Source organism: Scardinius erythrophthalmus, assembly GCF_964197995.2.
Source record: "Scardinius erythrophthalmus genome assembly, chromosome: 1".
In the NCBI taxonomy this organism is placed as follows: domain Eukaryota; kingdom Metazoa; phylum Chordata; class Actinopteri; order Cypriniformes; family Leuciscidae; genus Scardinius; species Scardinius erythrophthalmus.
In genome coordinates, this window is record NC_138221.1 from 68,306,303 (window position 1) to 68,319,032 (window position 12,730).

General features: G+C 36.9%; 1 protein-coding gene across 1 annotated transcript in view; it reads left to right on the forward strand.

Annotated features, from left to right (window-relative positions):
• Positions 1-943: 943 nt before the first annotated feature.
• The window catches only part of LOC308696538 (protein NLRC3-like), a gene marked incomplete at both ends in the record, with an annotated part of 38,713 nt that continues 26,926 nt past the window's right edge, over positions 944-12,730 (forward strand). The window contains one exon of the mRNA XM_081375332.1: positions 944-1,212. Within this exon, the coding sequence (XP_081231458.1) occupies positions 944-1,212 (269 nt within the window). The remainder of the gene's footprint in view (positions 1,213-12,730) is intronic.

A 12,730-nucleotide genomic window follows, 5' to 3' on the forward strand; every position in this document is an offset into this window, starting at 1 on the left:
TGTCAGTGCCGCACTCGTACTGACTCTGCCTGACAGAAAGAAAAGCTCGTAGCTTAGGCTACTGAAGGCGGAGCGTTTTGGCCAATCAGATGAAAGGGGCGTTTCAGCGCCGCCCACATGTGCAAATGAAATATCGAACCCATAATCCGATTTTTAAACTACAAACGAAAAATGAAAAATCGAGCCAAAATCTAATTTTTCGTTTTTTAAACTTAACTAAAAAACGAATAAACGAGCTGGTTTTCATTTCTCGTTATTCCATTCCAAACAGGAAATGAAATGACCAAAAAGTACACGGACCGTTATTCATCATTGTGCAAAACAATTCGGATACCACATGACAACTTACTTACAGTGCTTGACTTTTTCGTGAAAAAGGATTGAAGAGTTTTTTGCCATTTTGAACTCATTGCGACCTCTATGAAAAAAATGGATTGGGCGCGGCCGCGCGGGTGCGAGCATGGGCGTGTCGTGATGCACGAGTGACTGATTACCATGGAAACGTGAAAGTCACGTATGTAGACTATCCTTGACTCTTTGGATTTTAAATCTCGATGTAGGTTATACACACCCGCGAAAACCTCAGCTTGTCGTGGACACACTTGCCCTATGAAAAAGTGCGGGGGACGAATTTACATTTTATAAAAAGTGGGGGGGACACGTCCCCCGCGTAATCTATGCCAATGCCTGCAAGAGTTCTGCAGTGTCATTAAAGTGAAGTTGAATCCAGTGTTTAAACGCCGACATGTCGGACATGTTGCTCTACAAACACACACTATTAACTGCAGAAAAACTGTTGATGTTAAGTTAAAATGAATTAAATTACATTTATATAAAATGTGTCAACAATCAATTGTGTTTTGTGCATGTTTTCTGTGTTCACTTACAGGCCTTTTAAGTAAAGTGTCACATCAAGGAGGAAGAGGAGAAACGTACCTGTAAAATGAGTGTGTGTGAGGAGAGAGAGGAGGACCGTACCTGTAAAATGAGTGTGTTTGAGGATAGAGAGGAGGAGGCATCTGTTTACACTCAGAGAGCAGCATCTCCAGTATCCAGCTGTGTGTCCATGAAGAGTAACAACTCCATGATGGATCCCCCTAAATTCAGTGATGGACCATCTCCAGTATCCAGCTGTGTGTCCATGAAGAGTAACAACTCCATGATGGATCCCCCTAAACTCAGTGATGGACCATCTGTGACCTCTGACCCTGTGTGAGTATCATGAAGTTCAGGGCTGTCTGGTCAGTCAAGATATTATATTGGTTCATCGCCTCTAAAAACTGTTAATAACACGCATACAGACAAAAACAAGTGTTGCATGGTTGCACAAATAGTTGTACAAATAAAGGGCAAAAAGGCTATATAAAATATGGATCCAAATTGAATATATTTATAGATGATAGTCTTGGAATCCAGATAACTAGTTAGTCTCATTAGTATGGAAGTAAAATAATGACAAATGTTTTTGAAACAAAAAAGCTTGTTGAATTGCACTGCTTGAAAAAATATGCATTGCATTTACCCTGCTTGCATTTTAATGCATTGTATTTTTAGGGCTTGCATTTTTATGGGCTGAAATTCAACATGGTTGTATATTTAAGCTGTGAATTTTCATTTCATTTCATTTCATTTTATTAAGGATAACCCCTTGAGATGGAACATCTCATTTTCGAGGGGGTCCTCAAAATAACATCAAACAATTACACACAATTACAAACTCACACATAAAGCTCTTCAGCACATTCAACCAACCAGTCCCTCCTCTATCCAAAACATATTCATATAAACAATATAAAATACTTTCAGAATATTACAGGAGAGAACCTTATTTGAAAAAAAAAACAAAAAAAACAAAACAAAACAAAGTCATATAGAGAAACATTTGCATTGATCACAGGATTGTAAATGAGTTAACAGGGCTGACTTAAAGAGTGAAAAGGAAGAGATGGACCTTAAGGAACAAGGTAAGCTGTTCCAATCAGAAGGAGCTTTGAATTTAAAGGCACGTCTTCCAACTTCTTTTGAAATATTTGGGACAGAAAAAAATAGATGATCAAGGTGTCTCAGGCCATAAGTTGATCTATATGGGACTAAATATTGCTTCAAATAAAGAGGATAATTAAAAAAGATACATTTATAAACAAACTGAAACCAATGTAACTGACGTCTGGCCTTAGGTGATAAAAGATTCAATCGTTGATACATATAACAATGATGGGTTAGGAACGGACATCTCAACACAAATCGACAGAGACTGTTATAAACAACGTTTAAGGGTTTCAGGCATGATTCTGTTGTACTCATATAGACAAAATCAGCATAATCAATAATGGGAAATAATAGCTGAGTTACAAGTCTTAATCTAATCAGTAGTGAGAAACAATTAATTGAACGATATAATAGTTTTAAATTAAAGTTTACTCTTCTCACTATAGATTCAATATGAGACCTAAAGGAGAGGCTGGAATCAAGCCAAAGGCCCAAATATTTAAATTTCTCAACATTCTCCATAAGTGTACCATCTGAGAATTTAATTGATAAGCTATCGCCCTGGTTATGTCGGGCAGACCAAGTGGGGAATAACATACTATACGATTTACTTTTATTCAATATAAGTCCGTTATCTGAAAACCACTTTTGAATAGTATTGAAATCAAATTGCAGTGAGGATTGAATCAAGTTAATGTCACGTTTTGAACAATAAATAACTGTATCATCAGCATACAGGAGAATTTGACTATCAGAGCACATTTGAGAGAGGTCATTAATAAAAATTGAAAATAAAAGAGGGCCTAAACAAGAACCTTGAGGAACACCCTTTTCCATTATCATGAACTGAGAGAGAGAACCTTTAATAATTACACACTGGCGTCTGCAATGAAGATATGAATTAAACCATAAAATGGACTGTTCAGAGAGACCAATGTTATATAATTTATCCAGGAGAATATAGTGATCAACCAGATCAAACGCTTTGGTTAGATCTATAAATATTGCTCCAGTGGACAGATTATTACCTAAAGAAAATGTAACATCATTAACAAATTTTGTAAGAGCAGTAGTAGTGGAAAAATTGGGTCTAAAGCCTGATTGATGTGGAGAAAAGATTGAAAACTCATTAATATATTTGAACAGTCTCTTGTAAATAATTTTTTCGAATACTTTTACTACATTACTAATAATTGAGATTGGTCTGTAATTGTTAGGATCTAAAGGATCACCACTTTTGTATAAAGGTGTTATTTTAGCACACTTCCACATAACTGGGACTTTACAAGTAGATATAGATAAATTAAATAAATCACATAATGGGTATGCTAAAACATGAGAGGCAATTTTAATAAACTTTATTTCTAGACCATCTACACCGACTCCACTTCCAGATTTAATTTCGGAGATTGCCTGCTGTACCTCAATAGGAAGAATTGTGGTAAATGAAAAAGAACTTTTTGCAACATTACCGTTTACAAAGTTGGAGTAACAGAAATCAGGTGGACGTAAATTACAAACAGAAGAAAAGTGTTGATTAAAAGCATCAGCTACAGAAGTTGGATCGCTAACGATATTATTATTTATTCTTATTTTTACAAGGGAACTCTTATTAGATTTATTCAACAGGCAATTGAGTTTTTTCCAAAAATGTTTCGGATTTTTAAAATCATTTGATAATGAGTTTTTATAATAGTCAGATTTGGCATTTCTAGTTCTAACAGTACAAACATTTCTTAATCGCTTATATTCAGTCCAATCTGCTAAATCTTTTGTTAAGTGGTATCTTTCCCAAGCCTTGTCCCTTTGCTTAAAAAGATATATTAAGTCACCGGCAATCCATGGAAGATGTCTACCCTTCACTTTAACTGATACCCATGGAGCATGTTTATCAATAATTTTTGATACCTCAGTATAAAAAAAATTCCAAGCATTATCAACATAAGGGATTAATTCCATCCTATTCCAGTTAATACATAACAAATCTTGAGTGAATACATCATTATTCATATTTTTAAATTGTCTTACCTTAATTATTTTAGGTGGTAGACGAGGTAACCTTATTTTTTTTGTTTTGAATATTTCAATTCAAAACATTTCACACGTTTTCATTATTAAAAATTAAATAATCCATATTCACCTTTAATATTTCACTTCCAAAATGTTCATTCTGTTTAAAAATGCAACCCATAATATTTAACAGGCACTTTTCGGTCCATTTTATTTTGCTTTACCAATTCGCTTCTACAAATTCAGTGGTTTAAAGGAGAACTCCGGTCAATTTTAACATTGAGCTAATTTTTTTGTACATTTGGAGTGCTGTCAATACAGAGAACAACGACAAAAATCGGTGTTGCCTACACCAAGTTATCCTCTTTTTAAAATTTGCACCCTGTTGACTTCAATGGGGCAAGTAGTAAGCCTGCTTTTTAGCCTCTTAACATCCTTTAAGTGTCATTACAAGTGCACAGAAAATGTGAGTGATTCCTTCCGAGTGAACACGGGTGAATCTGACTGCAGTAGATGTTAGAGATATTAATAAAAATGAAGTTAATTCAGCCAGCGCTCATACCTGTGTTTACATCCTGTTTTCGGTGGAAGGCCATAGTAATCGATTGTCGAGTTCACGCGCATAGGTTTAGTGCCTATGATCACGCGCGTGAACTCGACAATCGATTACTATGGCCTTCCACCGAAAACAGGATGTAAACACAGGTATGAGCGCTGGCTGAATTAACTTCATTTTTATTAATATCTCTAACATCTACTGCAGTCAGATTCACCCGTGTTCACTCGGAAGGAATCACTCACATTTTCTGTGCACTTGTAATGACACTTAAAGGATGTTAAGAGGCTAAAAAGCAGGCTTACTACTTGCCCCATTGATGTCAATAGGGTGCAAATTTTAAAAATAGAATAACTTGGTGTAGGCAACACCGATTTTTGTCGTTGTTCTCTGTATTGACAGCACTCCAAATGTACAAAAAAATGAGCTCAATGTTAAAATTGACCGGAGTTCTCCTTTAAGTTCGACAGAAAATTCAACATTTGACATCCGGGAACGGCAGGAATATCAGTAGATTGCTGATTGATAATCTCCATCTGCTGTTAGTCGACCTCACCAGCTGGGGGTGCAAGCGGCTGTTGATGAAAAAAAAAACCTATAGAGCAATGGGTGAGAGACTTCATTCATAAAAACGGATTTACAGAAATGGAGAAAGCAGTTAAACTGGGTAAACCCAGCTTGATATGGGGCGTTTTGATTTCACCCTGGAGCTCAGGCTGGAAACCTGTACAATTATCTCTGCTGCTTCGGTTACAAATTTGCGGGAACCAATCACAAACTGGCTTATCCACATGGCGCGCTATTGGCGGGTTTAACCCCACGACGATAGAGAAGCGACAGCAAGCACACTCTGATTTACCCGTCTCTCGCACAACCGTCAATCCAATTCCGTTTAACCTCTCAACAATGCTCAATGGCTTATTTAGTTTAGCAAACAAATCGCTCGAGTGGCTGTAAATACCAATCGCTTTCAAGTTTTATTTGCACAAACTGCAAAAATTGCTCGATGCACTTGCTGCTTTTGCAAACCGCTGATCAATGCTACAAACCAACACATTTGTTAACACGTTTCCTTCCTGGAGTTTTCGTGTCACTGATTGGTTGAAGGACTATCCAATTGCGTACAGAGTCATTTGAACTATGCCCGTTGTATGGTGGCAAATCAATGAGAAAATTAACGGAGCGCACAACAGACGTGCGCAGTAAATGACATTCGCGAGAGGATAACAGATCTACACACGAGGAAACGTTCATTCAGACCCGCGCATGATCATTCCCCTTGCTCTCGCGCTTGATCTCCTCTCGCCTGCTGCTTTTGCTCGCTCAAACACTTTTATTTTTTGGCAGTCGAGGCGCGGGACTTACTGTTTTAATAACCTCAAATGTCATTGGTTACAATGTGATTTGAAGCCTCCTTGACTTCAGACATGAGACATCATAGCCTGGTTAAAACCAGACCATTCTCAGTAGTAACTGAGTAATAGTCTGGCAAAGCTCCATAGACAAATCATTTCCAAAGGGGCGTCACCAACGGACGTCGCTCAAATGCCTCTGGGCGCAATTGGATAGACCTAAAACCAATCAGAGCGATCGTCATGTGTAAAGCCATGTGCTGCGTCCCAATTCGCCTAAGTTACACTATGCCATAAAAGTATGTACTCTTTTTGTGAAGAAAAGGTATTTACTTTTGAATGTGTAGCAAAAAAGTAGGCAAGCTTTGGGACATACTACTTCGTCATCTTTATCGGACGGATTTGTCACGTGCATCCTGTCAAACTGCCCTGTCAATCATCGTGTCACAGTTAAAATCCTCTATTAAATCTAATTTAATTTCCTACCGTTTCGGAGAGAAATGTAGTAGCACGTACATCTGCCAGTGGGTCTTTCATGGAGACTGTCCCATGTGTTTGCAATTTGAATAATGCATTTAAAAGTTGAATGGACGTCACTCAAATGCCTCTGGGCGCAATTGGATAGACCTAAAACCAATCAGAGCGATCGTCATTGTGTAAAGCCCGCCTCAACGTTTCTGATTGGTGCCGCGATTTCTAGGCCATGGAAATGGGCTTGAATGAGCTCTTTGCCAGACTTACTTCTCGACCAAATATGAATTTGCCGGAAGTTGTCTGGGTTTTCCCAGGCTAGAGACATCACTTAATTTGTTTTATTTATTTATATTAACGTGTAATGTGATTTAATGCATTGTTAATATGGAATAGATTCTTACCAGATACTTTATTAACCCTCTGGCGTCTGAGGGGTTTTTGGGGTCCTTGAGATGTTCTGACATGCCCTGACATTTGTGCTTTTTTCAGTTGCTTATAAACATATTAATGGCAAAGGTGTAAATTCACTCTATTTAGCACAAACAGGGCTACCATAATATGTGAACAACTTGCATGTACATGTTTGTATTTTTGAGAGAATAATGTTTATGCATGTTTTTTTTAAAAAACTAAAAACTAAAGTTTCTGAAATAAGGCCACCATACACATAGTAAATATGTGTCAATAAGACTTTTGACTAATGGATGTCGTTGTCATGTGTTTTTTCTTCAAAAGTATGTGAAAATTATCCTGCCTAATCATTCACATAACACAATACATTGATTTAAATTTTACAAAACACTTTCTGTCTGGAAAGTCAATATGCGGAGTGGGCGTCAACGATCATGCATATTTAGTGGTTTGCACCTGGAGACAATGGGGCCGCATACTTAATGAGGCATTCATTCAGGTGTGTCACAAGAAAGAATGCAAGAGCAACAGTTGGAAGCATCTAGTATTGGCCTATAATATGAAAAGGAAAACATGTCTAGTAATTGTGCAGTTAATTCTCATACTGTATTTTCATTCATTCATTCATTCATTCATTCATTATTTATTTGTAGAGCACATTTAAAAACAACCCATGGTTGACCAAAGTGCTGAACAGGACAAAATAATCAATACAAGGATATAGTAAAATTGCAAGAACAGTCAATATGATTACAAGCATACTAGAATAAATAACACATTGAATATAATACAATTACAGGTTAGGAAAGTAGATTAAGGATCAGAATTAAGAAAGTGTCTTTTAAGCTTAGATTTGAAAGTGGCAACTGACGTCTCTAATCTAATTGATAATGGTAGGCTATTCCATAATTTGGGGCCTGCTATTTCAAAGGCTCGGTCACCTCGATGTTTCAGTCTCGATCGATGTACAGAGAGCAATCCAAGGTTACTAGACCTAAGTGACCTGGGTGGGTTGTGGTAGTGTATTAGGTCCGATAGGTACCCCGGTGCTAGGCCGTGTAATGATTTAAAAACAAAAATTAAGATTTTGAACTCTATTCTCTTTCTGACTGGTATCCAATTTAGAGAGGTTAGGATAGGCGTAATGTGATTGAACTTTCGACTACCAGTCAACAGCCTGGCGGCAGCATTTTGTACTAATTGAAGGCGCGCAATTGATGATTGATTAGCTCCAAAGTAAAGTGAATTACAATATTCTAGTCGTGAAGTGATAAACGCATGAATGACTATTTCGAAATTCTTAGGAGAGAGAAAAGGTTTTACTTTTGCAAGACGCCGTAAATGAAAGAAACAGGATTTAACAACAGAATTCATTTGTTGATCAAACTTAAGGCCTGAATCGAACAGGAAACCTAGATTTTTTGCTGATGTGGTAACATGAGGATTTAACTCATCAAGATCTAAAGTACCGGAGACGTAGCGATCATTTGGTCCAAACAATATTACTTCTGTTTTGTTTTCATTAAGAGCTAAAAAATTGTGTGTAAGCCATAGCTTCACTTCCTGAAAACATGCAAGAAGGACTTCTAAAGAGCTTGAGTTGTTTTGCTTAAAAGGAAAGTACAATTGGGTGTCGTCGGCATATAAATGAAATGACACTCCGTGTTTAGAAAAAATAGAACCCAATGGTAACAAATAAAGAGAGAATAATATCGGAGCTAGAATGGATCCCTGTGGTACACCGCAGGAAAGATGTGCTGCTGAAGAAGTGCAATTTTCAATGCATACAGAGAATGTTCTATTAATTAAAAAAGACTGAAACCAATTTAAAACAGTGCCATGAATGCCTAAATTCTTCAGTCGAGAAATAAGGGTTGAGTGATCAACCATATCGAAGGCAGAGCTCAGATCTAAGAGGACCAGGGCAACAGCACTCCCAGTATCTGTAGCCATCATAATATCATTAGTAACTTTCAGTTTTGGAATATTTATCCTCTCCCCAAATTTGTCACTAATAAAACAAAATAAAATATTATTTTAAAGAAAAGGCTTATATTTACCTTTTATTAGTTTGTTTACATCTACCTTGTATTTTTTTTTTTATTAAAAATGTTACAATTACAACAACAATTCAAGTGTAATATTTATTTGTAAAAACTAAAGTATACATTTATCATACATATTTCAAAGTTAAGGATTCATTACTTGAATATAGCCTAGGCTACATTGGAATAAACACTATAACATATTATTTGATTATTTTTGACAAAACATACTATATTTAACATATGAGCAAAAATTGTCAAACAAAAGCTTATTTGAGGTGGCAGATATTTTACAGTGAAAATGTATAATCTATTCAAAACTAATCAATGAAATGTTGTCTTTCATATGTCTGTAACATAGTAACTTTCGTTTTTATAATAAGAAATATAAATGTTAATTTGCAGTTTAATACGTTGCTTATACAAATGCATTTTATTTCAACATATTTCACTCGATTTTTACTCAGTAGCCTATAGCAATACAGTTTGCTAAAAGCGAAACATTCACAGACAGAAACGATTCAAATTTAAACCGTCTTTAGTTGTGGTAAACAGCGCGCATCTCTGCCGTTTATTCATTCATTCATGCACAGAAACGCGACGCACTTGAGAATGAAAAAAAAAACCGTACTACATTATTCCATAGCCTCGGATCTGTTGCTCCTCGTACATCTAAGGTAAATTTACCATTATATTATTATTCCTCACAGCGCTGCGAGACTGTGTAAACAAGTACAATGATCTGATGTGTTTTCTCGAGCTGATATGGGGGCGTTCACAGTTTGCAGGATTGCCTCAGTCATTTGCGTTTGAATAGCGCGCGGGGTCACATTACATGTGAATGAGATCTAATTAGCTCGACTGAAATCGCTCTCTTTTAATACAGATTTCACAAGCTGAGAATATTTGTTTTTTATATATATTACTTCATTTAAAAGGAGAGAATTCAAGCTTCATGCCTGTGTGTCTGTATGCCTGTTTGACTGAGTATTCGCTGAGTTATGGTTCATTTTCGGACGCGTTTCAGAATTGACTTCACTGACAGAGAGAAAGCAGAACTCGCATCATGTTTATTTTTCTTTATTTGGCGAAAAGCACAACACTTTGTTTTTATTGTGAGTGTACACAAAATAAATACACACTTAACAGGATAGATTGATGTATAACACAAGCATATAAGATAAAAATTTATTTTATTTATTTTTTTGCACTCATACGGAAAAAAACGAGCCGGCGCGATAGCCGACCTCAGGGGGTTAACAGGAAGTCTTACTAGTGATTGCATTGTGTTGTTAAGATATATTTACAGACTGTAATGACGCATTTCCATGGTTATTAGCATTGTAAATCTACCAAAAATTCATATAAATTTTTACGTAAATCCTAATTTACTCTCTTACCTTTGTTCTTTGATTTACATTAATGGCACTTTAAGACCAGCCGCTGCTGACAGAAACGTGATCTGACACGTGTCCCATTTTCTCACAAATCTCTACGTTAATTTAAGACTTTATTTAAATCATTTAAGACTGCTCTTATGAAGACACTCGACAAAACGGACATTTTGGTATAATCTGTGTGTGTTATGGTTTGTTCAAGCCTGAAAGAGAACTCGATACTGACGCGCGTCTTTTTTGTGGGTCGTGTGTGTGTGTGTGTGTGTGTGTGTGTGTAATAGGCAGGACTTACAGCGCGGTCTCTTTAGTCTTGTCGCGCTTGAATGGTTTAAAAGCATTCACATTAATAAGAGCCTGATCATACAACGCTAGTCAACGGGTGACAGAAAAAAAACGGATACTGCGTAATTGTGTAAAATATTCATTATATTTAACGCTTTAAATTTTTGCGGCTTGCGGTGGGCAAGTGATGAAACCTGTGTTGAGACTGAACACCGTGTAACACCGGTAACACCGACTATCGTAGCAAGCCTATTATTTATGAACCGCTTTCTGTGCATTTGTAAATCGCTGCACACATTTGTGAATCTCTTCTTGTGCATTTGTAAATCCCCTCAGGCATCTGTGGATTTTGAAACAAAAATAACTATTAAATAATAAAATAATAAAATAACTTGAGAACTGGTTGACTATTCATGAAATGAAGCCGAAATCGAAAAATCAATTGCAATTAATTGCACAGCCCTAAATGATAGAATTATTGATTTAATTGCAGTGACAAAAGCTTGAACTAAATTAAGCTGGATGATGACAATACTGCTTTAACAATCTGCTTTATAGGTGAATTGAATTTGATAATCTCTGGAACATCGACACAGTTATTGAACTGAATTGAGCTGAAAAACAACACTATGTTTTGTTGAGCTGCTTATACTGTTGCTGAATTGAGCTCTTCATAACTGGTAAACTGCTCTGCTATTGAACAAAAAACCTACTAAACTCAGAAACCATTGAACAACTGCTCAACTTTTAATTAGTAAACTTATTTTCATTTCTATAAGAAAACAGACTCAGAGTGTGCTTGTGAGGGCCCTAACCAGTTAAACTTTCAGATGCCTGCTGAAAATCATCTGTATGACCTCTGACATTAAAGCTTAGAACTAGGAAGGTCAGTTTCCACTGTGTAAAGTTCCTGGTTCCTGGTACTTTTTTTAATAAAACCTCAGTTGAGGTTCCAAGCGAGCCGTACCGAGACTAAAATGTGACGTGTAAACACTGCAGATCACTAATTTGGTCAGAGAGGATCTTCACTGCAGCGTCACTGAATTTGTGACATGAGACACCAAACCCACCAGATTTAAATAGTCAGCAACAGCCACTGCAGGATCATTTGTCCACACAACTTTTTTAAACGACTTGCTTTAAACGACGCCGCACGCAACCTGAAAAAAGAAATGTGTGTATCGTGGTCAGTAGACGAGGTGGCTGCACAACTATAATGATCAGTCTATAATCCCACCCATAGGCACCGATTTATGTTTCTGCCGGTGCCCACACTCCATACACTAAAAGTGGTGAGGACATGTCCCACCCGCAAGTTACGCCTATGTTACCAACCAAACAAAGGCACATTCTCTCCTTGAGTGTTATCGTGAGTCACGCTCTCGCTCTCTCCATAATGGTTCACTAAAAAACATTATTCAATAAATACCTATTTACAATAAGTACTTAACTCAAAAATAACTATTAAATAATAAAATAACTTGAGAACTGGCTGACTAAAATCAGCTTGAAAATGCTATCTCATGAAATAAAGGCGAATCCGTAATTTCTTTATAATTGAAAGGTACTCGTGTTATTTCATCAGTCAATCGTGAAAGTCTGGTGGTTGAAAGCTTCTGGCAAGATTAAATCCAGGAGAGAAGAACGTTCTAGAGAAATAGCAAGGAGAGATTTTGAGTTTGAGCATGAACACGTAATATCTGAGCGAGAGCAGACAAGATCCTGAGACTGTATGTTTGAGAACGAGCGTCCAGTTCTGTGTGAGAGTGAAGGAGATCCGCCTGCGAGTTGAGGGATTTGTGCTTGCGCATTACTTGGATGCGCTCTCGACATTTGTCATTAAAATAACGCCATAGAAACGGCCTCAAATAAACTATAAAAAAAGTGAAGATAATCGTGTCTGAAAACTGCACTCGATTTTTTATTGGTTATAATCAATATAATATATCTCTTATTTTTCTGTGGGTGCTGGACCATGAGATCGGCGCCTATGATCACTTAGAAGAGGTGCTAAACTGCAGTGGAAAAGCAAACCGAGCCAAAAATAAAGAGAGCCGAACTGAGCCCAGTCGTGCCGAGTCGAACCACGCAGTGGAAAAGTGCCTTTAGACGTTCTACTAACTATAAGTAACTTTGCAACTACATGTCAACTAACTTTCATTAGACTGTTAGGTTAGTGTCAAGTCAAGTCAAGTCATCTTCATTTATATAGGG